The sequence below is a fragment of the Sorex araneus genome, chromosome 3 (assembly GCF_027595985.1).
Source record: "Sorex araneus isolate mSorAra2 chromosome 3, mSorAra2.pri, whole genome shotgun sequence".
Taxonomy (NCBI): domain Eukaryota; kingdom Metazoa; phylum Chordata; class Mammalia; order Eulipotyphla; family Soricidae; genus Sorex; species Sorex araneus.
In genome coordinates, this window is record NC_073304.1 from 61036025 (window position 1) to 61063656 (window position 27632).

General features: G+C 37.5%; 1 protein-coding gene across 1 annotated transcript in view; it reads left to right on the forward strand.

The window, feature by feature from the left end:
• SLC25A21 (solute carrier family 25 member 21) overlaps positions 1-27632 on the forward strand; it is a 520315-nt gene that overhangs the window by 408351 nt on the left and 84332 nt on the right. The window contains exon 3 of the mRNA XM_055132085.1: positions 6554-6637. Coding sequence (XP_054988060.1) covers positions 6554-6637 — 84 coding nt within the window. The remainder of the gene's footprint in view (positions 1-6553; positions 6638-27632) is intronic.

A 27632-nucleotide genomic window follows, 5' to 3' on the forward strand; every position in this document is an offset into this window, starting at 1 on the left:
TGCTTCTTGACAAATTTAGAGAAAACTATTTCAGTGAGTGATAAAAGTCTTATCTTATCTGTGGTGTATTCGATATGCCAAAAACAGTAACAACAGTCTCACAATGGAGACGTTACTGGTGCCCACTCGAGCAAATCGATGAACAATGGGACGACAGTGCAGTGCTACAGTTAAATCTTGAGTGTTACTCTATTGTCCAATTTGCGAGCTTGGCAGTAAACTTTCACTCTAATAAAAGAACTTGCTCAGATGGAGATTCCAGATGTGTCTGAGCAGCATTTATTAGGACAATGAGAAGGTCCAGCCATTTCTTCTGAATACAATCAAAATTAGTGTGGCTTTGCCTTTGTAATTTTACAGGGTAGCATTACGTAACTGGAAAATTGTCTCCCCAAACACAGAGAATTTGTGAACACAGAATGCAGCTTGGAAAATGCTGATCTAAAGATTTCAATCCAATATTGAAACCTTTTAAGTTCCTGAAATGTAGTGGAGAGAAAGAAGGAAATTGCTATTTTACATGATTGACCAAAATACACTATAATTATAACCACTTGAAACAGATTCCTTAGAAGAACTGATAACTCTATGATCAGAATAAGTCATGTGTAGTAGAATTGGATATCGTATGTACTTTCTCTCCAGAAAGTAGGCATGCTGCATGTGAGATGTGCAGTAAAGAGGGACTATTGACTGGACTTGCCTTAGCCTGTTCAATGGGCTTCAGCATAGTAAAGAATGTCAGGTAGGCTTTACTGAGCAATTAGTACTTACCAGGACTGCTCATCCTTTTACCTTGCCCTACAGCTCAGCTCACCTAATATTTTGATGTTGCCGCTCCTGTTTGTAATTAATATAGTGCCACTCATCAGTCAGCTTCTAAATGGGATGCTCCTCAAGGATTCCACTGACTGTCCTTGTCTGTTCTAAAGTGGGTGGGTAGCACTTAGTCACAGATACACTGGTCACAAGTAGCCTTCCTTTGCTTTATCCCTCTCTGGTCTCCAGTGTCTCACTTGACAGTTTTCAGTTAGCTACAATTCGCCATCAAGAAAGATCATCTCTGAAAGAGTAGGACTAGTGATTATTTAGAACTACTAGAACCCCGTGGCTGACTGATAATCTGGAAAGTTATTCCTAGACATTATTCTTTGTATGTGGTAATCATCTATTGGCATATCTTCTTCACTTAACTAGAAGTTTCTAAAGGTAGGATTATGTTCCATTTCTCTATAGCACATCCTGTGAAGGGTGGAGTATTTAATACACAGTGTTCAAAAATGTAGTATCATGATCACAATCACGAAATCCCATTAATCATCAATTTCTCGAGCAGGCTCAGTAACCTCTCATTTTGTCCTTTCCCTGAGAAGTCTATCTCGACTCAGCCCTCCCAACGATGTCTTACTGGGGGCTCTTTCAGGGTCAGGGGAATGAGATCCAGCTTGTTACTGGATTTTGCATATGAATACACTATGGGGAACTTGCAAGGCTGTCCCATGTGGGCAGGAAACTCTCAGAAGATTGCCAGATTCTCCCAGAGGGAGAAGTAGGCTACAAGATATCGTGCGGCCGCTTCGCTTCTGAGAGCTTGCTTTTAAGTTTCTCTCTGGATGTTGGTCATTGATGTGATTACACACACTTGGGTTCCTCTGCCAGTACCTTCATGCATGAGGCCCATCCGAACGTGTGGAGAGGAGCCTCAAGCATGGCTGTAGCTAGGTTCTGGTGGTCTTTGGCTGCCGGGAGCTCTACTCTGGGTGGGGAGGGAAGCTGTAGCCATCCCCTCCGAGGGGCCCCGGGGAGGACAGCCAGGCGTGCGGGCAAGAGACTCTCTGCCCATCAGCTGGTCTGATGGTAGTGGGTTATCAGAACTTATTAACGCTAGGATCACTAAAAATGTATTAACTGAATGAAATATAGAATTATAAATATCAGAAAATACTATTTTCTCATTCTGAAAATAGGAAAATAAGGTAGGTAGTAAAGTTCCTTGAATTCCAATCGAGGTTAGATGACTAATTAACTTTTAAATAACCTTACCTTGCTACAACATGATAAAGGACCCTCCATTTATCACCAAACATGCAGGCATCATAGATATAGCAGATGTCTCTAACCCAGACAGTAAAAGAGGGCTAAGGTCAACTTTGTAGTCATTGGGTTTCTGGGTGCTTGCATTTGGTGTCTCTGTTAACCTTTTTGTTGTTGTTTGTTTTGTTTTGAGGCCACACCTGGCAATACTCAGGGTTACTCCTGGCTCTGTGCTCAGGAATTACTCCTAGCAGGGCTCAGGGGACCATGGGAATCAAAACCAGATCAGCTGCAAGCAAGGCAAACACCCTATTTGCTGTACTATCTCTCCAGCCCACCTCTGCTACCTTTTCCACAGTCCCTTCTAGGACCAGGGCCAGATGAAAAGGCCAAATGTTGTATGAGCTTTGACTTATCTCCTAAATGATGTCCTTCAACCATACAAAGTTTCCTCCCACCCAGATCAACTCTGCGCCTTCTGCCAAGTCATCTAACATCTGTCCTGAAGGAAACTTGGACTGCTACAGTGGGGATCTTTTTCCTCACTTCTCTTGAAAGAGCAGCTTTCTCTCACTGACCTTTGTTCCGCTCATTTCCCCACCTGGAATACTTCCTTCCGGCTTACTCTTTTTTGCTTCCCTGAATCCCAGAAGGACCAGTTCAAATCCCTTCTGCTTCCTGAAATTCATCCTGACCATCCATAGCAAATAGTAATTGCTCCCTAGATGAACACCTGGGCAACTCAGTACGGGTGCTACTTGACATTCTAGATATTTCTCATTATGTTAGAGTTTCCCCTGCGCCCCCTGCCCCCACTACCACCCCTGCCCTACTCGTATTGGTTAATAGTGTTTCTTGAGGGAAGAGAGAAGTTCTATGTTTTGTAAAACCTGTAGGATCCTGTTTCGTAGAGCATTTTTTTAAAGTCTTGTTGGCAATTGTGGGGGAAATAATCTAAAAAGGAATTTGATGGAAACAATGACAAATTATTACAAATAAAGAGTATAAGCCTGACCTATTTTCCCCCACATTTTATTTTATTAAAGCACCATGAACATGAATTACACAGTTTTTCATAGTTGGGTTTCTGACATACAATGTTCCATCACATTGATCCTACCACCTGTGTCAACTGCCCTCCACCCGTGTACTCACCTTCCCTCTCCTAGCCCCAGTCAGCTCCAGCCTGCAAGGTTGAAGCCTGTACTACTCTTATAAAAAGAAAATGTTTAAAATAATCTAGTTACAATAACAAGTGTGCGAATGGATAATTTTGTACATTAAGTTTCTTTTTAAAAATATAATCAAAGTCCTACTTTGAAAGTCATTAATTTTTCAGTTATTTGCTATACAAACATACATTTAATTCTCCTGTTATGTACTTTAATGATGACTGTTAATTTATTTATATCAAAAGTATCAAGTTTTCTTATCTACTTACAACAACCCAGAAATATCAAATATTATCAACCTAATCTGAAAATTTATTTTTTTTTCAGTTCCTGGTCACATCCTGTGGTGCTCAAGATCCGAGCTCAGGGATCGCACCTGAGAGTACTCAGGGTGACCATATGTGGAGCTGGGAGTCAAATATTGTATTATGCCTCTTATCCCCAAATCAAATTCTTTTCTTTTTTACTTTTTTTTATTTTTTACTTTTAATTAGTGAATCACCGTGAGGGTACAGTTACAGATTTATACATTTTTGTGCTCATGTTTCCCCCATACAAAGTTCGAGAAGCCATCCCTTCACCAGTGCCCATTCTCCACCACCAGTAAACCCAGCGTCCCTCCCACCCTCCCCAGTCCCGTCTCCCCCCACCCCACACTGCCACTATGGCAGGGTATTCCCTTTCGTTCTCTCTCTCTGATTAGGTGTTGTGGTTTGCAATAAAGGTGTTAAGCGGCCATTGTGTTCAGTCTCTAGTCTACATTTGGCACGAGTCACCCTTCCCCTGCATAACCTCCGACCACATTTTCCTTGGTGTTCCCTTCTCTGAGTTGCCCAGAATGAGAGACCAGCCTCCAAGCCATGGAGTCAACCTCCTAGTACTTATTTCTACTATTCTTGGGTGTTAGTCTCCTACTCTGTTATTCTATATTCCACAGATGAGTGCAATCTTTCTATGTCTGTCTCTCTCTTTCTGACTCATTTCACTTAGCATGATACTTTCCATGCTGATCCACTTATATGCAAACGTCATGACCTCATTTTTTCTAACAGCTGCATAGTATTCCATTGTATAGATGTACCAGAGTTTCTTCAACCAGTCATCTGTTCTAGGGCACTCGGGTTTTTTCCAGATTCTGGCTATTGTAAACAGTGCTGCGATGAACATATAAGTGCAGATGTCATTTCGACTATGCTTTTTTGCTCCTCTGGGATATATTCCCAGCAGTGGTATTGCTGGGTCAAACCCCAAATCAAATTCTTGATGATAGGCAGAACTGTTTACTGAGTCTTATAGGTTAATGGTTATACACACACAACCAGTGCACCTCTAGATCAAGGATAGTGGGATAGTGTAAATAAGTTTGTTATACTGGGCCATGATTTTCTGATGCATTCCTTGCTATTTAAATTTAAGAATTGTATTTCTTGTCTGGAAACTAAACTTCTAAGAAATGATCATGCTAATAGAGGTATAAGTTTGACAAGCCAGCTATCATGAAAGCAATATTCATGTCATTTTAAATACTGACAATAGTATGAATGGGCTATGGAATATTACTTACTGGATTTAAAAGGAAGAGAGGTATGTGAGGGTATAATTTAAATATATACTCTAGAAGAAACGATTACACAATACGCTTCTTCCATTTACCATACTTTTCTTGCTTCCATTTGTATTTCGACGTTATTTCTCACTCGGGTTCACATATGGCCTTCCTCATTGCTCTTCCCGCCACTTTAATCCACATATCCAGGCAGTTCATAGTTTTGGGGGGCTATATGTGCCTCTTCTGGAAGAGTCAACTCCCACAAGTCAGAACAGATATTCTCCTGCTGGATCATATTCATATCTCTACAAAATCTAATGTAATCCAGCCTCACTTTCTCTTCTTATTACATATTGATTCACCCATTGCCCAAATGATTTAAACAGCAAAATATTCATTCTTTCTTATCCATTTTGAGCATAATTCTCTGAATACCTAGAGCTATAATATACATAATTATTTTTTTAAACTGTTTGATAGAACCTAAAGTGAGTACAGCAGGTACTCACTTTGCCCCTTACTCATGGCCATTCAGATTCAATCCTCAATATTACAAAAGGTCCTCTAAGTTCACCAGAAGTAAGCCTTGAGCTCTGAGCCAGGAGTAAGCCCTCAGCACAGCAGGTGTGACTCCAAAACCACACATGCAGGCTTGCTCTCTCTTCAAGCCCTTCTTCTCCCTTGACTTCTTGTCTCTATGTCTCTGCTAGCTTTCTCAACTCTGGAGAAGCCTGTGCTCTCACTTGAAAATTAATTCCTTTCTTTTCTTCCCCACCCCTCATCCTCTGCATCTTTCTGCTTTCTATCTTTAAACTTTTTATTTTATAAAAACAATCTTGCTTCATTAAAACATACTGCCCCCAATTTTTTTTGTTTTATAATATTGTATAGGAGAATACAGAGTGAGAAAAACCTTAACTCCGAACTAGGCAGCTAAGGCAAGTAGTGAGTGAGCACAAAACAGAAAATAATGAATATCAAAGGGAAGAGAGAGTAGGTGTCATAAATTTTAGAAACAAACCTCAAAGCAAACTGCAAAACAAGGTTAAAATTTTCATATTAGAAACCTTCAAATTTTTAAGCAGAGTGTTTTGTGATCTATGGCCATACCCCCCAAATAAGGAAGGGTTTTTTAGAAAAAAATTTAGCTTTCAAAAAGTGGGACCCGTTTTATTAAACACCAACTATATGCAGAGCAGTGAACTTCTGTGAAGATAGAGATTGCCCACACTACCCAAATGGACCAACTCTGCTCCATCATGGAGTAATAATAGCAAACATTATCACAATATAACCCAAAACTTGTTCTATGCACAGGTGCCTATGTACCAGAAATAATTCCAAATTTATTATCAGAATCAAAGTTAGGCCATATTTGGAATTCTGCACCTTTAACTTTTGTGTTGAATTACCATCAAGAAACACTAATTAAGATAAGAAATAGAGCTGCTTATTTGTTTCATATGCATCTTCAGATATCCGAATTATATGTTGAAACAATCTATGACATCTGTGTATGCTTTTCACAAAAAGTTTAAATGCCCCAGGGTGCATCTGCTTGCTAAGAATGGAAACTCTTTGTGCAGTTTCTATTAAAGTGCAGAGAAATGTCACGATTATAATGGCTGTAAAAATAAGGTAAAGATTATACTAAGCAAATAAATCAATGAAATCTATGCAAAACATAAAATATTTTGATTAATCTAAAAAAGCTGAGTTTCCTAAGACATTGGAAAATAAGAAAGGCATTTGGCAAAATCCTTAACTTGCTTTTTTTTTTTGGTTTATTTATTCCTAGGTTCCAGATTCAAAGATGTGCAACTGATCCAAACAGTTACAAAAGCTTAGGAGACAGCTTCCGAATGATTTCCCGAACAGAAGGGTAAGCGTAGTTCCTCATACAAACTCTATGTTGAAATAGGTATTTTAATATTTTACTCTATAAGTTTCTTTCCATGTTTTGTTTTTCTGTGATTAACAGGGAAGAATATTTATAAAGATGATTTTCCTAACTTTCTTCTGTTTTTTTTTCTGAATAATTAAAATAAATATAATGAAAACTATCATAGAAGTATATTAGTGGATAATATATTATTAAACTAATATATTATTAGTTTAATGGCCAGAGGATAATTTTTACTTTGTGTCATTTAAGTTTCTAAGTTTTCTTAACTGGGGCTATCTGATTATAATAGGGGTTTAATTTGAGTCAGTACACATACATAGCACCAAATGCAATCATTGTTTAAACTATGGATTATGAATATTCAGACAAAACGGATCCATGTCAGTTTTTGGTATGAAATATTTATTTAATTAAAAAATTCCTTAATAAGAATTTTTTACCATTTCTCTTAAATTAATTTTTTAATTGATTTGTGGGATCTCAGTGTATGTTCTAGTTATCATTTCTTTGAGTATTATATAGGTTTGCTTATATTTGTTTATATTTCTCCCAACTTGTTACATCTTACAACTAGCATGCCTTAAACTTCTCAAAAGTTTGTAATTTTTAAAGGTTGTGATTTTGTAATTGTATCTATGTTTTTCTTTGTTTATTGTCAAATTTTTTAAAGGAGTGAGCCCTAACCTAATATAAGAAATATCTTCTTCTAGTACTTTTTTTTACATTTAAATTCTTAATCTGTTCTGGAAATTTTTCTAATGTACAACATGATATACAGGAATTGAATTTTATTTTCGAATGCTTGTACAATAGTTCAAACAATATTTGTAGGAACCTTTATCATTTATCCACCAGTTGTAAATGCTATCTTTTCATATATTAAACTTCCACATATATTCTAATTTCTTGCTCTGTTTCTCCATTTCCTGTTTGTCCCATTAGTTTATCTTTATACTAGCATTATTCATCCTACTTTAATTAGCTTACATTGTAAGTACTTAGGGAATATGTCAAACTGTGCATATAATATAAAGTCTAAACTTCTTATTCTAGAGTACTAAGTCCTTCCTAGTATAACCCTCCATTTTTGAAAGGTTTGTTCTCCAAATACAGATCTGCTCTAGGAACAGCAAATATTTGTATTCCCCTTATCTTTCATGCTATCCTTTTGTTTTATTTTTCTCTATTTTCTTTTAATTGCAACTATTTACTATTCCTAGAGGACCCATCTTCCTATTCCACCCAAGAAACTACCCCCTTTTCATTCAAGGAGGCCCTCAAGATTCATCCTCCCTGATCATCTTTTTTCTATCACCTGCTCTCTTTTCCCGTCTTTTTCTTGACCCTGTGTACATTATATAAAACATAGACTAAACCACCAGCCTTCTTATGCTCATTTACAGTCTTTATTCTTCTTCCCAAGAATATGTTTCCTAAGGAAATAACTCAATTAGCTCTGTTTTGGGGAGAAGAAGATGGCCATTTCTGATGTTGCTCAGGGTTTAATCCTAGCTCTGTGCTCAGGGATCACTCCTGGCAGTGCTTGAGAAAAGGCATGCAATGTAAGGAATTGCAAGACAAGTCCCTCAACCTTTGTACTGTCTCTCCAGCCCTGAGTTCATATTATTGATCCCTGTGTTTAGCACTGAGTAGAGATCCTTAGTAAGTTCTGAACACTTCAGTGAAAGTACTATACCAATATCAAGATGAAGCAGAACAAAACAGAAGTAAGGTAGTTCTTCTAACAGACCACCCCCACTGACGTGAGACAATTATGAAGACTGATGAAAACTTTTAAGTCACCTACTGACATAGTATCAGCAAATTACTGTTTTTATTTTATTTTGATTTGGTTTTGGTTCTTTTGGAGGCCATACCCCACAGTGTTGAGTGCTTATTCCTGGTATTGCCCTCAGGGATCACTTCCAGTGAGGTTCAGGGAAACATATGTGGTGCTGGGGATCAAATTCAGGTTACCTGTGTGCAAAACAAGTGCCCTATTTGCTGAATTATTGCTCTGGCCCACTATCAGAAAATATTTGCTATTTCCCTGTGATGTGGTACCAAAGGGCTATGCATTATAATATGAGATATGACCATTGCAATCAAAATAATTTCCATCTGACCCAAAATATAACTAGATGATCGATATTATGTGAAGCTATAAGTGTTCCTTTTCAATAAAACTATCAGCATTTCCCTGCTCTGCAAGCTGTAACAGATAGCACTCAATTAAATGTGGGAGTCTTATAGCCAGGCTCTTCATTTCGTGTGTGTCCTAGGAAAATATTTGATGATGTTTCTGCTTTGATATCATGTAATAGAACAAACATACAGTATGTGTGGTCCTTGCTTAGTAAAATTGGCCTTTTCCTAGATTGTATGTATAATTGCTTCTAGAGTAAATTGGAATTCTTTCTATAATGTCTTTTAAATCTGGACATGTTGTTAGCAAAATCCAGAGTTTTCTAGTTTTATAGGCAGAAATATCTGTAAAATAACAAAAGAAAGGGCTGACTGTTACTTTTGATATGGTGTAAGAGCATTTCATAGCCTAAGTTTGAAAAGAAAAGAGAAAATCTTTCACACACATGTTGTATTGAAATTTTTACTGATAAAGGTAGTTCTTTTTGATTTATTATTTAGCTTTTAGAGGATGGTCAGCTTGTAGAGATGAAGTTTTTCTTTTCTTCACTTACATACAGGAGGCCAATTTGGCCTGTGAGCTAGAGGGTGGTCATTCAGCCCACATGACTCAGCCTAATTAGGAGAATTCGCGTCTCATATTTTTCCCTTCACCCTGCAAGTTAGGATTTTGCTTTTTGGGTCACACCTGGTGATGCACAGGGGTTACTCCTGGCTCTGCACTCAGGAATTAATTAGTCCTGGCTGCTCAGGGGACCATATGGAATGCTGGGAATCGAACCCGGGTCGGCTGCATGCAAGGCAGATGCCTTACCTTCTGTGCTATCGCTCCAGCCCCAAGTTAGAATTTTGAAAGGTATTCCTTTTCTGTTGTTTAAAAAGTGTAGTGTCTGTTATAGACTTAGGATCTGCACAGATCTCCCATTTCTAGCTGTAAGGGAGTGAGGAGTGCTCTGTCCCATTCTTGGAGATGCATTTTCCTTCCTCTCTGCAGAGCCCTTGTTTCCCAAAGACAGGAGCTCAGTGACATGGGTCCAAATTCTTTTACTGCTTTGAAAATGCTTTTGTTTCTTCAAAGCATAGATTAGATACACTGTTCTTTCATTAAGGGCTTGTTTTTTAAACCAGCATTATGGAGGTGAATTTCAGCTTAAAAAGTAAAGGCTGACCAAACTCTGGGTAAGGATTCCTATTATATGGTCTCATCATCTTTAGTTAGCTTTTACCAGAGGTCAACATTGTTTTCTCTACCAAAGAAGGGAGAACTCACAGGGAAAGAATTTGTTACCATTGAGGGAATAGTTCCATTTTAGCTATAATTCTTTGCCTTTTTTTTCTAATTCAACAAAAATAAGCAGGTCTGTCTTCCATGACACTGAGTACAGAGTACATTAAGGTGCAATCTTGTTGATGAGGTAGCTTTAGACCAAAAAGTTTCATTTTGTACCATCTTCTGGCAAACGCTGACTGGCATCTTTTTTTTATCTTGTGTTCACTGATTTCTCCACACTACCCTTTGCTTCAGAAGGTCTTATGAAAAGTTCTTTTTAGTCTCTTTTGTGCTTGTCCTTCCTTTAAAGAAAGTTACTGAGATGTTCACTGATGGGTCAGGAGATTATAAATGATGCTAATTAAAACCAGAAATTTCCTCTCCCTCTACCTCTTCAGAAAGCTCCAACTATCCATTCTTCCTGAAAAAGAGTTAAAAGGAGATGAGTTAAATAGAGCTTTCCAGTGTATTCTGTGTCACTGGGAAAATGGAAAACTAGTATTTCTTTTCTTTAGTGTACAAGTACTAACCTAGGGACTTTGGTCATAAATTATTCCCAATACATGACATCATTATGTCTATATTTTGTTGTTTGCAGATTTTTAACTTTTATTAGATACCATTATTTTCAAAATTTGTAATAATAGTTTCAAGCATATAATGTTTCAACTCCAATGCCACCACCAGTGTTAGTGTCCCCCCACAAATGTTCTCAGTTTCCCTCCCTCCCCCATCACCCACCTCCTTAGCAAAATCAATTCTGAAATATGATTATCACATTTTTACAGTTTTGATGTTTACCACCACCTCACTTCTATACCTCCGAATTATCCAAGGGCCCTGACCAGTGGGCATTATCTCCCTTTTTCTCTCTACTCCTCTCAACTCCACTTTTCCTTAGCATTCAAGTTCTGTAATCTAGGGCCAAGGATTTGCCCACATTTGATACTTTCCATGCCTTATCTTGTTACTCTACACACCATAAGTAAGTGAGAATATCCGTATTTGTCTGAAGAGCAAAAAATTTAAATAATAAAGTCAGACAGATACTAATGTCATACTATGGCTATTTTATTACACTATATCACCTTACACTAAACACTAAGTTTTGTTAATTGCCGAAGGAAAAGGAGACAATATAGCAACAGATATTCTAACTCCTTAATTTTTTAAATAGCTATCCTAAAACTTTTAGTATCCCTACCCTCAATCACATAGCAATTTAAAGTAACTTTCATCTCTTCCTCCAACTATGGAGGCTCTGGGAAACTAGCAGATGTTGAGTCCACCAAATTTTGACATTTATGAGTCAACACCACAAGCCTGTGACAACTCCAGACTCCTAATCCCATTGGTGCCCTCTCCCTAACTGAGAGCACTGTATCTCTGATGAGTTCATTGCTTACTGTCAGCCTGCTCTCATCTTGCATGCTCCTCAATTTTCTTACAAGAACAATTCTTGGGCCTTTGTTTGCCCAGGGCAAAAATAACTAGGAAACAACTAGGTCAGATTAAACTTCATTTCAAATGAGAAACATGTTGATTGCTGGTGCCTTCAGAAATATGGTATTCTTCAGAAAGTATTACTGTAGAAAATATGTGGTTACATTTGGGGGGCATTTGAACTGTGTTTTGTTTCACGATTTGTTTTCTGTAACCACTGATGCTGCCCCAAGTATCATCTTACAATCAGACCACTTGGTGATTATAATATTTTCTAGTTAAATGACATTTAAGGCCTCGTTTTATGAGCTCCAGCATAATTGGCTAATTTGGTAAACTCCAGATGTGTGAGATAATGTGCCACTCGTTTAAGTGCCTTTCAGACAGCATGAATGGCACAGCCCCAGGAGGTATAATCACTCCCTCTTGTTTTCATTAAGAAGGGGAATGAGTGGCTTGTGACACAGACAAAGGGAGCAGGGTGCCTACTACTCAAAATCAACAGCAATTTAGCAAGATTTGGATGTTTTCTTTGTACATGTAGATCCATTCTACCATCTTTGGCTTACCTAGTGTCTTTGTGGATCTACTTATTAAAACTGGTGTCTTATTTAACTGGTGTCTTAGTGGGACTACTTTATCCACTTAACTGGTCTCTTGGTTGGTCCACTTTAGGAGCTGGGGATATGTCTCAATAGTAAATCATATGCCTTGCATATATGAAATGTGAGTTCCATCCCCACACCACACACACACACACACACACACACACACACACACACACACATATATATATAGTAGATAATAAAATAAAAATAAGCTTAGCCAATCTAGCATAGTTGAGTGGTTTTTAAAGTATCACTGTCACTGTATCACCGTCATCCCATTGTTCATCGATTTGCTCAAGTGGGCACCAGTAACGTCTCCATTCATCCCTGTTGCGTGCTAGTGTAGCCTAATGGCATATTGGGGGCTCTTTCAGGATCAGGGGAGTGAGGACCGTCGTTGTTACTGTTTTTGACTTATCAGTACACCACAGGTAGCTTGCCAGGTTCTGCTATGGGTTTTTAAAGTATACTCTGAAATTGCAAAGACTTGTCCCAATAGATTACAAGGTAGTCTGAATAGACTATCCCTATCCCTTACTCTCATGTGGAAGTGAAGAGAATACTGGGTTTGAGAGACAGTGGAGAGAGGAACTAACTCTTCTTCCTGGAGTCATTTGAGCAATCAGAATCCTCACCACCTAAACCATGTTCCAACTTCACGAGGCCTAGGAGTACTATAGATTTTCTTTCTTTCCTCTTTCTTTCCCCTTCATTATCCCACAGAAACCAAATCATCTACCTGACATGGCCAAGCTGGAGTGGGGCAAGAGGCACTTGGCATCACTATTCCCTGGACCCTGGGGCTCCTTCATCTGCCTGATCATATATCCAGTGGAGTTCACACAGAGCCAAGACATGGGTCACTGTGTGCTCACTGCCACTTAACCAATGCAGAGTTTTCACTTAGATTAATAACTACAGACTGTGCTCTAAGCAGAAAATCTGCAGTGCAAATTAACTGTGTGTTTCTCTGGGGTTGCAAGCTCTGGTTTACTCAAATAGAGTGGGTGCCAGATGTGCACTGTGATTTCTATGATGAGTTTCCTGGTGCCTTGAGAGCCTTCCCTACCTTCCCTTTTTGTTTTACCAAAGAAGTTCTTCCTGATACCCACTGAACCCTTCCTAAGTACTACTGTGTTTTAATTTGTTCTGTTTTCAGCTTTATTAACATAATTTGCACAGAACATTGTATAAGTTTAAGATGTACACTGTGAGATAATACCAGATGATTGTGATATACAGTACATCACATCACATAATTATCATTTTGTGGACTACAACTACATAAGGATGTTGATGGAGAGTCTGGAGCATTTTTATGATGGTGAGGTATGCTAACTGCACATCCAATCAATAAATGTCAGCACTATTATAAATAAATGACCATAACCACCGCAATTAGAAAAGAATTACGTGAAAAGAACATTGGAGGTAGAAAAATATTTCCATTTAGTGTATTGAGAATACTTAAGATCTACTTTCTTATTGACCTTCAGGTGTATAAAACAGTGCTGTTAACTGTATTCACATTAGATTTCTGCTCCCTTGCTGTGATGTGGTTATAAAGAGAAAAGCAGAGCATCTTAGCTCTTCTTGCTCCCACACTTCAGAGTTCATCTATGGCCTATCTGGTCTTCTTAATAGTGGTATCAATGTCCTTTTTTTAGCCTGGGGTGGGGATGGGGGGAAGGAACAGAAATGAAAGCTTGGAGAATAGCAGATAGTGAATGTGTCTGATAGATCTGCTGAGTTATGTGTAGACCAGTGAACTAGTTCCAATAAATTGAAACCATTTCTTCTAAGTCATTCCTGTTTTAAAAAAGAGAAAAGATATCTCAATTCAGGCTTAGGCTCACTGATATTACTCCTGAATAATTCTTTTAAAAATGGTTTATGGATACAGTCATAGATAGTGCTCATAAATTTCTAATGTTATAATATATCTGATTGTTTTCCCAGAAAGCTTTTGCTACATGGTTAAGAACTGAAGACTGATTATTGAGGAATTCATGATTGAAAACGAAAGGATGTGATTAAGAAAAATACAAATAGAGAACAGAGAATATCTTCGTACAATATTAAAAAAATAACAAGCTATTGAAAATTTGCCATATTATTTGGCATGTATATTTTCCCAGATTATTTTATAGTACCACTAAGGCAGATAATTGTTAATTTAAACTCTGTTCGACTGTATAGTCCTCTTTACATTCAGGGAGCAGAAAATGAATAGTCAGTGTTCAGGCAGCATCATCCTCTTGCTCCTATGTACTAGAGTTCTGTTTCCTCTTCTAAATCAGAGGTCTTTTGTTCTGCCCACAGAGTGACCTTTAAAATGGTTTCAGCTCCTAGATTTTCCTCCTGTCATCACCACAGATTGCTAGCTGACAGTCACACTCCAACTCCCCCCAGCCTCTCACTAACAACAGTTTCTGACTTACTGACCGGCCTTTGGCAAGGATTTAAGCATTGCCGAAGAGTAAGTGAAAACGTTTGCAGTGATGTCAGCCCGTCAGCAAGACCTGATTAAGAGACCAAACGGCTTCTCTCAGCTCACTGTGCTGACAAGAGGAGAGGAAGACCAGTTGTTTGGGTGGAAGTAGTTGTCTTTGGGGAACATTGGTGTCTCAATTTGGTGCCTGAGTGAATAGTCCCTTGTTTGGGTTTTTAATTTTTATTTGGGGGGGAGGTGCATGTTAAGGGTTGGGGAGGTAATTTCATAATCAAGGGGAAATGTTCAGTTGAAAATGTCTTCAAACTTTTATTTTGACTTATTCTGAATTTCTACCACAGGGTGAAAAATATGTATATACCAAAACCATAATTCCTTTTCTGGTGGTTGTTAAACTAAACATTTTCAGATGACAACAAGATTAAAAAAAAAACTCTTTAAAATTCTTCAACTTTAGTATGATTCTCTTATTGTATAAAATAGCTTAGGCATAATTTGACATAGACAAGCTTCAGTGAATGAATTATTTTCATCATGATTTATTTCAGCTAGTGTTTCAAATGTACTAAAAAGATATTTTATTTTAAAGTTGAAAGTCTCTTATTTCTGGCCATATGAACATTTAATTCATGTCCTTTTACTCAAAAGATTACATGAACTTTAAGTATTCTGTAAGATATACCTTTGAGTGGCACCAGATAATCTCATCATTGGCCACCATCCAGAGTCGTATGTCCTTCTCTCTGGGAAGAAAGCATAACATGACACTTGCTATGACCATGCTGTCAGACCCCACACCAGGCTGTTTCACTCTGGGCACCCCAGAGGTGGGTGGGTGAGACCCCCTCCCCACCCCAAGGCACCCAGCCCCAGCAGCCGAAAATCTCCAGAACTCAACTGCCGCCCTCATGTTGCCACACATTGGGGCTAAGCCTCACCCACAAGTGAACCTATTCCTCGGGACCTTTCATACCACACACCACCCATACTCCAAGCACCACATTTGATGAGATTCAAAATAGGAAGCAACCAATCTTAGAGAGAAATATTTTTTTTTACAGGTATATATGCTTAAGCACAGAAGGCTCAACCTTTAGCAACGTGTTAGTGATCTCATCGAAGGGTTTCATGGCCCCTGGGCGAAATACAATAATCTTAACACTCTTTCCTCTAAGGACATTTTTTTGTAGCATTTTCAGCACTTTTTCATAGCAAACATTACAAAATACATTATTTCGGTTCTTCCTTGGAGCAGGAGTTGGGATGCAGAATGGAAACATCTGAAATATGGTAGGAAGGTGTAATGGTGGTGGGATTGGTGTTTAAATATTAAATGTAATCAAATATTGCGAACTACTTTATAAAATAAATTTTTTAAAAAGTATTCTATAATACAGTTAAGAAGTTAAAAGCATTAATTTAACCTCTAAATAGCTTGCTTATAGTTAATAATGATACATTTTCTTTGTAAATCCAATGAGAAAAATATCAATTCTATTGATATTTTCACTTGATTTCTTTTACTCAGTTACTTATAAAATTTCACTCAGTTACTATTAGGGAATCTTTCTGGTCTCAGCATTAAAATAGTATTATAAGCTTGAATTTTTTAAATTGGGGTAACAATGTTTTTCAAGAGTATGGGTGAAGATATATCAGTTTACAAGAGCATAGATGTGCCTATCCCAAAGTGCCAATATACCCCCACCATGTCCACAAGATGCTTTCTACCCACTCCTCCCTCAGTTCTCTCATGGGAATCTAAGGGCTTGTTTTTCCTAGACATTGTCTATTCCCTTGCTTTGTGTCTTTTAATAAAACTTATGACTAAAGTAATTAGGGAGTGGTTTCCTCCTTTAGACATTTTTTACTTAGGTTAACATCTTTCAGTTCCATTCATGTAGCAAAAGACAAAATCCATCATTTTAATTTGTATTTATTAGTACAAATAAATTAGCACATCATTAATAGTATTTCACTGTTTATCATTTCTATCCACTAATCTGTTATTGGACACTTCAACTGTTTCCAGATCTAAATTGCTATAAGTCATGCTGAAATGAAAATAGATGTGTATGATGCAAAAAAATGGGTTTAGACCTTGACCTGACACCATGCACAAAAGTCAGATCAAAATGGATTAAAGACCTCAACATTAGACCACAAACCATAAGGTACATTGAAGACAAGGTCGGCGAAACCCTCCACGATATTGAAGATAAAGGTATTTTCAAAGGTGACACGGAACTAAGCAATCTAGTAAAAACAGAGATCAACAAATGGGACTACATTAAACTAAAAAGCTTCTGCACCGCAAGAGATACAGTGACCAGAATCCAAAGACTATCCACAGAATGGGAAAGGATATTTACACAATACCCATCAGATAAGGGGTTGATATCAATGGTATATAAAGCACTGGTTGAGCTCTACAAGAAGAAAACATCCAACCCCATCAAAAAATGGGGCAAAGAAATGAACAGAAACTTTACCAAGGAAGAAATACGAATGGCCAAAAGGCACATGAAAAAGTGCTCTACATCACTAATCATCAGAGAGATGCAGATCAAAACAACCATGAGATACCACCTCACACCACAGAGACTAGCACACATCCAAAAGAACAAAAGCAACCGCTGTTGGAGAGGATGTGGGGAGAAAGGGACCCTTCTTCACTGCTGGTGGGAATGCCGACTGGTTCAGCCCTTCTGGAAAACAATTTGGACGACTCTCAAAAAATTAGATATTGAATTCCCATTTGACCCAGCAATACCACTGCTGGGAATATATCCCAGAGAGGCAAAAAAGTACAATCGAAACAACATCTGCACATGTATGTTCATCGCAGCACTGTTTACAATAGCCAGAATCTGGAAAAAACCCGAATGCCCCAGAATGGATGACTGGTTGAGGAAACTTTGGTACATCTATACAATGGAATACTATGCAGCTGTTAGAAAAAAGGAGGTCAAGAATTTTGTAGTCAAGTGGATGGGCATGAAAAGTTTCATGCTGAGTGAAATGAGTCAGAAAGAGAGAGACAGACATAGAAAGATTGCACTCATCTATGGTATATAGAATAACAGAGTGGGAGACTAACACCCAAGAACTGTAGAAATAAGTACCAGGAGGTTGACTCCATGGCTTCGAGGCTGGCCTCACGTTCCGGGGAAAGGTCAACTCAGAGAAGCGATCACCAACTACATTGTAGTCGAAGGCCATGTGGGGGAAGGGAGTTGCGGGCTGAATGAGGGCTAGAGACTGAGCACAGCGGCCACTGAACACCTTTATTGCAAACCACAACAGCTAATTAGAGAGAGAAAACAGAAGGGAATGCCTTGCCACAGTGGCAGGGTGGGGTGGGGGGGAGATGGGATTGGGGAGGGTGGGAGGGACACTGGGTTTACGGGTGGTGGAGAATGGGCACTGGTGAAGGGATGGGTTCCCAAACTTTGTATGAGGGAAGTATAAGCACAAAAGTGTATAAATCTGTAACTGTACCCTCACGGTGATTCTCTAATTAAAAATAAATAAATTAAAAAAAAATAAAAAAATAAAAAATAAAATAAAAAAAAATAAAATCAAAAAAAAAAGGAAAAAAAAAAAGAAAAAAAGAAAATAGATGTGTATGTGTCTTTTAAAATCAGTGGTTTTGTGTCCTTGGGATAGATACCTAGGAATGGAATAACTGGATCATTTGTCAGTTTTCTTAAAAACTTTTTTTGAGAAGTATCTACAGTTTTCTACATAATTGAACCAATTTACAATCCTACCAACAGTGAATGAAGGTTCTTTTCTCTCTACATTTTTGCAACACTTGTTTCTGGCTCTTTGATATAGTCTGTTCTTTTGGTGTGCGATATCTCATCATTTTGATTCGCATTTCCCTGGTAATCAGTGATACTGAGCATCAAAAGTGTTTATTAGCTATTAGTATATCTTATTTAGAGAAGTATCTGTTCAGTTCGTCTCTCTGATTTTCATAGGATTCCTATTTTGTTGTTGAATTTTGATAGTTCAGCCTAAATTTTTTACTCATCTTGTCACTTTAGCTTTACCTTTATTCCAGATCTTTTAGGTTATTTGAAACTAGAGATAAGAAGGTACAGAATACTATCATTAGAACAATGGTTACATTCAAAACCATTGATACCATTTGGCTCCTTCTTGCTTATAAAATACATCTGCTTGTATTATCTCACTTGACAATCACAGAACCCTAGCAAATAAGATGGCAAATGTCATCATTTTATGATCAGGTCCCTGATGAGATATTAAGGAACTTGTCCCAACTGATATTTGTCATCCAAGGTATTCTGCACTTTTTCTATTCCCTACTCTACCAATAACTTAATAGATATACTGATAATAATATAACACCTAATATTTATACTATGCCCATTATAGATTCAAAGCATTCTCACATATCTCATCTAATTTGGCTAAAGAGCTTCTGGAGGAGATAGGGAAGAGATTTTTTTTAGTGTTTTTTAATGTCAGAGTATTGCTATTTATTCAGCCATTGATTAAGGGAAGAGATGGTTTTGATTGATTACATTCTACAATTTAAAACCTCAGCACAAAAATGTTTAGTGAGATTCCCAGAATAATATTTGGAGATTAGATTGCCACTTAAGAATAAGTTGTTTAATTTTTAAGGAATCTTATGCAAATTAAATTGGACTAAAAATATATTCAGACACATGGCACCATCATCTCATGAAACCAAGATAGAGGTCCATGATTCTTAAGACAAAGCAATCTCCAAGTGGAAGCTATAGGATATGATTTAAGGTTAGGACTCATTGCATGACCTTAACTCAGTTTGTTGACCTGTTGATGACTGCCTAACTCAACTTGAACATGAGCAATAACAAAAAAGTCTCATGAAATATGAGATAAGGCACTTAGCCAGAGTTCCTCGAATGAGTTGTCATATGGGGTGAAAATCATCATATGATTGCAATATATGTTGAAATATGTGGTCACCAAAACCTAGAACAGATGCCAGCCATATGCAGTGGCTTTGTTCTCCTGCTGATAAATTCTATATTCATAATTCTTCTTGTCTGACCACAGACAACTCATAGTAAAACAAAGACTGGGTACTAGACTTCTATTCAAATAATCGCAGGAGTAATATAAAAAAGAAATAAAGTATAAGATGAGTTTCAGAAAATCTTCAAGAGAGTTTGCTTATGCTAGATGAGTGAATTCTTTAATCTCTTTATGTAAAGCATCTCCTAAATTAGAAGAATCAAGAGCCAGGATGAGCAAAAAGAACATGTTCTGATGTCATTATAAATTTTTCTTTTTAAGTTTTTATTTAAACTTTAAAAATTCAATTAACATGGGGCTGGAGCAATAGCACAGCAGGTAGGGCGTTTGCCTTGCATGCGGCCAACCCGGGTTTGATTCCCAGCATCCCATATGGTCCCCTGAGCACCGCCAGGGGTAATTCCTGAGTGCAGAGCCAGGGGTAACCCCTGTGCATCGCCAGGTATGATCCAAAAAGAAAAAAATTCAAATAACAAAAATTCCCAGACTTTGGCACTATTTAGAATGCAATCAAGATTACAATAATTTACGATTACAACAATACTGTAACTCACTAAACAACAGGACTGTCAATAACTAAATATTTCACTTCATATGAAGTATGTGTAAGATTTTAGTAAATATTTCCTAATCACTTGTTTTTTCCTTAACCCCCACAATATGCTTCTGTCTACATCAGTGTTTCCCAATGCAAGTGCTTCATTTTTGATAATTTAAAGTAGAATTTAAGGGGAAAGCTGATAAAAAAAAATTATTTCTGAAAAGGAGGTGATGACCTAAGTATGGAATCTTCTGTTCTATACCTACATTTATCAACTGCTGCTTCGGAAATCCCCACTGGCCTCCCACATGTTACCATAAAATCTGATATATTAATGATTGTAAAACATACTATCATTTTTTCATACTGATTTTTTTAAATGCTGGAATGATTTAACTATAGATATTAATCTTTGTGGAAAAGAGAAGTTTTGAATGACTTTGTATAAATTTTATTGCAGGTGGCAACCTACTGATAGTCAAATTATGTAACTTTTATAGTCGCAAACAATTATTTTCCACAATCCAGATAGTAAACCTCCACTAAGATAGCCCCCAAGAGCCCCATCACCTGGTACCTATACGCTATTATAATCTCCTCTTTTTAAGCATGGAATGGGCTTACTGACTCTTCACCCAATGAAGAGAATATGGCAAAAGTGAGCAGATGTCTCTTTTGCTATTAGTCTAAGTAAAAAAGTGATTTTTATCTTGGAAGCCCTCTCTTATTCTTCTTGTTATTTTGGGTTCATGTTTTGCTTTGAGATAAAATGCCCTACACAGAAACTCATGTGGAAGGAACAAAAGGTAGTTCCAGGCAGGAGCCGGTGAAGAACTGAGCTCCTCACTGCAGCAACACCCTGGGAAAAACTGATTATTATCAACCATGTGTGAGCTAGGAAATAAATTGAGGTAGAGTAAACTTGTACATCAAAAGCATAAAGACGTTACTTAATGTTAATTGCAACAACCATGTTTAATGTTAATAATTTTTTAATGTTTAAACAGTAACAAGTCTCACAATGGAGACATTACTGGTGCCCACTTGAGCAAATCGATGAGCAACGGGATGACAGTGATACGGTGATAAAAAATAAAATAAAATAGGGGCTGGAGCGATAGCACAGCGGGTAGGGTGTTTGCCTTGTACGCGGCCAACCCGAGTTCGATTCCCAGCGTCCCATATGCTCCCCTGAGCAGCGCCAGTGGTAATTCCTGAGTGCAGAACCAGGAGTAACCCCTGTGCATCGCCGGGTGTGACCCAAAAAGAAAATAATAATAATAATAATAATAATTTAACTTTAGAAAATAGGTCTCCTACCCAACTAACAGTTTGACTTCAACCTCATGAGAGACCTTGATAAGGATACTTGGAGAAGTATGTCCAGGTTCCTGTCCCAGAGAAATTATGTAATATAAAAATTACTAACAGGAAAATGAGTTATACATAGTAGTTAATGAATACAATTAAAAAAGCAAATATAAAAAATTGACATTATATATTGGGGGGACATTCTAACTCTGGTTTTGGTCTCTCAACCATTATCTCATACAATATTATCACCTGCAACTTAGAATCAAGCCCTTAAGATTAGCTACTACTCATGAAAAAAATTTTCTGTACTTTTTCTCAGGCATGCTCATTAGCTAAATAATAATATTTTAATTTATCCAGCCATGAAAATTCTGGCCATTAAAAAATGACAGTTAGTATGCAGTTTTCTCTTTGATACCTCTTCTCATCATCCCAAAATGAGAATAGTGTTCTTCATCTTTTTAATTTTCATACTTCTACCTCCCTAATATTTCTCTATGGAGGCAAAGATCTTGATTATAGTCATAGATATATGTTTCGAGACTTTGGACAAATCACTTTAATTCTTCCCCATTTGGGGGGAGCATTAATTTTTCATTATGTGTCAATTATTTTATTTGTTATTAAAAAGAATAGTATCTATTTAACTATATTGCTAGCACTAAATGTAATACATAGTATATAAATATGTAAGTCAGAAATAATTACTCACAGGTATTTAAATGTGTAGAATTTGGGGGCTGGAGCAAAAGCACAGCGGGTAGGGTATTTGCCTTGCACACGGCTGACCCGGTTCGATTCCCAGCATCCCATATGGTCCCCTGAGCACCGCCAGGAATGCCCATATGGTCATACCCAAGTTGGTTACATGCAAGGGTAGCTTCATATGTATTGTACTATCACTCTGGTCCCTTACACAAGTTTTTGAAAAATAATTGTTCCTTAATACTCCTCATTCACTGCTGGTGTAAAAGTTGACTGATTCAGACTTTTTTTCAAACAATATGTACACTTCTCAAAAAATTTCCATATGACCTAGAAATTTCATTTCTTGTCACCTATCCTACGAGCCCCCAAACCACTATTCAGAAAAAGATATTCACACGTCTATGTTCATTGCAGCACTATTCACAATTTTTTTTTTTAAAAAATCTAAAGAACCTGAGTGTCCAGGAACAAATGGCTGTATAAAGAAAGTATGGTACACAGGCACAATAGAAAAATACTCAGCTATATGGGGGCTGGAGCGATAGCACAGCGGGGAGGGTGTTTGCCTTGCACGCGGCCGACCCGGGTTCGATTCCCAGCATCCCATATGGTCCCCTGAGCACCACCAGAGGTAAATCCTGACTGCATGAGTCAGGAATAACCCCTGTGCATTGCCAGGTGTGACCCAAAAAGCAATAAATAAATAAATAAATAAATAAATAAATAAATAAAGGGGGGGCTCGCCTTCAAGCCCCAGATCTTTGAAAAAAAAAAAAAGAAAGAAAAATACTCAGCTATAAAAACAGGTAAAATCATGCAATTTGCTGCTACATGGATGAATCTGTATAGTTTCATACTGAGCAAAGTCAGCCAAATGAAAAGAGAAAGACTCAGAATGATCTTTCTCAGATGTGGGATATAAAGAAACTTAGAGGAATAACAAATGCCCAAAGCAACAGAAGTGAATCTTCAGTAAGAAGCTTACTCTTGGGAGACAGAAACAAAAGGGAAATAGGGTGGGTGGGGAACACTGGGAGGATGAAGGGAAGTAGACACTCTGGTGGAGAGTATGGTGATGGATTTTTATGGAGTTTTATGCATGAAACCAAACCATTAACAGTATTGTAAACCACAGAACTTACAATAGAATAAAATTTCAAAAATTATCCACTAATGGGAGGCAGAGTGATATAGGACAGCTTGTAAGGCACTTATCTTGCAGCAGCTGACCCTGGTTCTATCACCAGCTCTCAATAGGATTCCCTGAGCCCAGCCAGGAATGATCCCTGAGCATAAAGCCAGGAGGAAGCCCTAAGAATCTGCAGGTGTGGCCAACAAAATTAAAAAAAAAAAACACAAGTTTTAAGATTATCCATTAAGAATCCCAGTTTAACTTAACTGAATGATTTTTTTATTTCATATATCTAACAACTACACTCAGCAGACTAGTATAGAAGGTATAGTCACATTAAAACAAAAATAAAAATGTACGACTTGTAATATCATTGTAGCACTGTCGTCCCATTGCTCATCAATTTGCTCGAGCAGGCACCAGTAACATCTCCATTGTGAGACTTATTGTTACTGTTTTTGGCATGTTTAATACACCACGGGTAGCTTGCCAGGCTCTGCCATGCAAGCAGGATACTCTTGGTAGCTTGCTGGGCTCTCCGAGAGGGACAGAGGAATCGAACCCATGTGCAGGCAAATGCCCTAGTTGCTGTGCTATCGCTCCAGTTCGATAATATCACTAAGATAAAAAAATATAATGATGCTCATTTGTCTGTTTTCAGAACAGTACCATCTTAGTAACAGCCTCAGATTGAGAGTAGGATATTGTTATTACCCATGAGGTGTCTGGAAGTAAATATGTTGGGTTTTGGTATGTAGTTTGTAGATTCTGAAAACTCACCATCGGGAAATGTTAGTAGGTGATGTTGAGTTTATTTAGGGAAACAAGAAAGGCTGATTGTCATAAAGTGAAGGACAAACAACCTACTTCGACCACCTAGAATGTGTTTTGTCTTCCCCACTATACTTATAACACAGCCTGCCTGGAGTTCAATCAACAGAACTCAAAACAATATAAATAAAACTGATATTCTTGTTAAATAACAGATGGATGAAAGTAAAGGCAGAAGAAAATACCTAAAATAGTATTAGATGCAAATCAAGAGTTTAAATTTTAAAAGATGATATTAACAGGCTTTTGATTCTACCATTGACAGAATAGTTTGTATCAGACCAATTCTCCTGCTGAAAACAACTATAAACATTAAACAAAATATACAACACCGTTTTTTGAAGACTTTAGAGAACCACGAAAGCTGGCAGAACTTGAGAATGTCGCACCACCCAAATATAAAAAGAAGCTAGTCTCTGTGTCCTCTGTCTTCTTTCTCCAGGCTTGGTCCCTGCATACTTTCCTAAGTCTAGAAAAGGTTGAGAGAGGGAGTGAAATAAATCTTACTTGAGGAAAATTGCTCCAAATTAGCTGTTGAGAGTGAAATGGGTGGTGTCTGAGAATAGAAATCCCAAATAGCAAAGAAACTGCAGAGATCTGAATGTAAACATCAAAAGAGAATGCAAACACAAATTCTTTCTGAGCCATTAGCAAAACTCCTATGCTATGTGTGAACAGAAAGAAAATAACAACAATCACTGTATCACTGTATCACTGTCATCCCATTGCCATCAATTTGCTCCAGCAGGCACCAGTAACATCTCCATTGTGAGACTTGCTACTGTTTTTGGCATATTGAATAAGCCACGGGTAGTTTGCCAGGCTCTGCCATGTGGGCAAGATACTCTCAGTAGCTTGCTGGGCTCTCCGAGAGGGTTGGAGGAATCAAACCCCAGTCGGCCTCGTGCAAGGCCCTACCCTCTGTGCTATTGCTTAGCCCTAACAACAATAAAAAATAAAATAAATAGAAAATAAATTAAAACCTAAAATAATAGTTAAAATCCTACAGGGGTAAGCAGAAATTTCAACATCACTTGAAATTAAAATATTAAATATTATTTTAAATATTAAAATAGCAGAAGAGTTCTAACATCTCAAATTTTCAGTTGAGACCTAAATTGCCTACAACCCAAGAAAAGACAATGCCCTGGAATAAAGGGAAAAAACATAAACACATTGTCCCCAATGCCTAAGTCCAGACCTCAGCAAGACAAAAATAATGTCACTCAACATCTGTTTGCTAGGAAACTTTTTATTCCTCTTTGGAAGAAGATGCTATCATCCAGAGGTGCTTTGATTTTTTCATGCACAACATCCCATATTGAACAAACATTCCATTTCCCTGGTGCAGAAAACAATCAAATATTAAGAAAAAGAAAGAGGGTCTGGAGCAGGTGTACAATGGGTAGTAATACAGTGGGCAGGGCATTTGTCTTGCATGGGCCAACCTGGGTTCGATTCCCAGTATACCATATGGTCTCCCGAGCACTGCCAAGAGTAATTCCTGAGTGCAAAGCCAGGAATAACCCTTGTGTATTTCCGGGTATGACCCAAAAAGCAGGAAAAAAATAAACAAGAAAAAGAAAGAAAATAAGTGATTCAATTTTTGGAATTATCAAACAGAGCTTTTCAATTTTTTAACCATAGTAAGAACATAAACAACATAAAATCTATCATTTTAGCCATGTTTAAATTCATTAGTTTATCTATCACTTTGCTATGAAAGTGTCACAACTGTTCATCTGCATAGTTTTTCATCTTCCCAAATTCAACTCTTTAACCATTAAAAAATAACTCCACACTTCTCCCTCCTCTCCCTCCAGCCCCTCGCAACTCCAGTTCTGCTGTTATCTCTGCGAAATCAGTTCCTCAAAGTACTTCACATTTGTTGAATTGTATGTTTTTGTCCATCCTGTGACTATCAAACTTCACTTTGTTTGTTGTCTTCAATGTTGTTTATCCATCCTTATGTCAATGGGCAATTGAATTATTGTCAATTTTAATTTTAATTATTATGTTCATTTGGTTATTATGAACTTGGTGTACTATTGCTTTTATTTCTTCAAATGCCTACTTTCAATTCTTTCAGATCTATGTGTAGAAGTGAAATTGCTAGATCATATGGTAATTCCGTATTTAGCATACTGGTAACAAAATGCATTCAACACAGTAAAAGAGGGCTAGAGCAATAGTATAGCAGGTAAGGTGTTTGCCTTGCCGAAGGCTGACCAGGATTCCATCCCTGACACGACATATGGCCCCCTGAGTCCTGCCAGGAGTGATCCCTGAATTCAGAGCCAGGAATAAGACTTGACTAGCCCATTGCAGCCAAAAACAAACAAAAAAATTCAATAAATAAGAAAGCAGAAGAAAAGATGTACAATTTTACAAAATAAAATATGAAATATTTTAAAAGATAAAAACTAACTGAAAAATACTTTAAGACAGAAAAATACTATCTGACTGAAAGCTAAAATAAAGTAGAATTTTAAATCACCTGTTCTATTGTCAGCATGTAGCTCATTAAGGATTTTACAAATTCTTAAATATTAGGGACCATGTTTCAAATAGTATATGAACAGGAAGATTTCTTGAATAAGTAGAGAAAGAATAGTACTATGGTGAGAGAATCATGGGTTGGAGAGATAGCACAGCAGGTAGGGCATTCGCCTTGCAAGCGGCCGACCCGGGTTTGATTCCTCTGCCCCTCTCAGAGAGCCCAGCAAGCTACCAAGAGTATCTCATCACACGGCAGAGCCTGGCAAACTCCCTGTGGTTATTCGATATGCCAAAAATAGTAACAATAAGTCTCACAATGGAGACGTTACTGGTGCCCGCCCGAGCAAATTGATGAGCAATGGAATGACAGTGACAGTGAAAGGATCATAAAATTTTTTAAACTTCATTGTAAAGAACTAAAATGATGATTTATCAGATGCTAGACATTTGAATCACTGCTCTATATACTTTAACTCATAGTTATTATAACAGTCTGTTGGGGAGAAACCATCAATCTGCCCTTATTATTGGTATGTCAACAAAGACCAAAGCATTCATTGACTTGCTTAGTATTTAATAGGTTAGTTCAACCTATGTTTGAACCCACGTGGTCAGATACAGTTCTTCACCTTTATATTAGCATTCTTAAATAAATGCATTTTTAAGAAACATAAGCTGTTCTACTTTGATGAGCTAACTAGCATAAAATTTTAGAAATTAAATGAAAAAATAAGAATTCAAATTTCTTAGTGTCATCTGCTAGGACACTAAATTTTTTGTAATGTGACTTTTGTATTTTTCATTGTTCCTTCTGGACAAAGGGACACTACTTAATATATTTTGGCATGGGCTCTGTTATGTGCGTTTGATATGTATGAAACACTAACACGATGAACAGAATGTCCCGTCTTTCTCCTGAAACTCCAAATTGCTCTGGGCCATAAGATACACACCATGGGTTTAAAGTTGA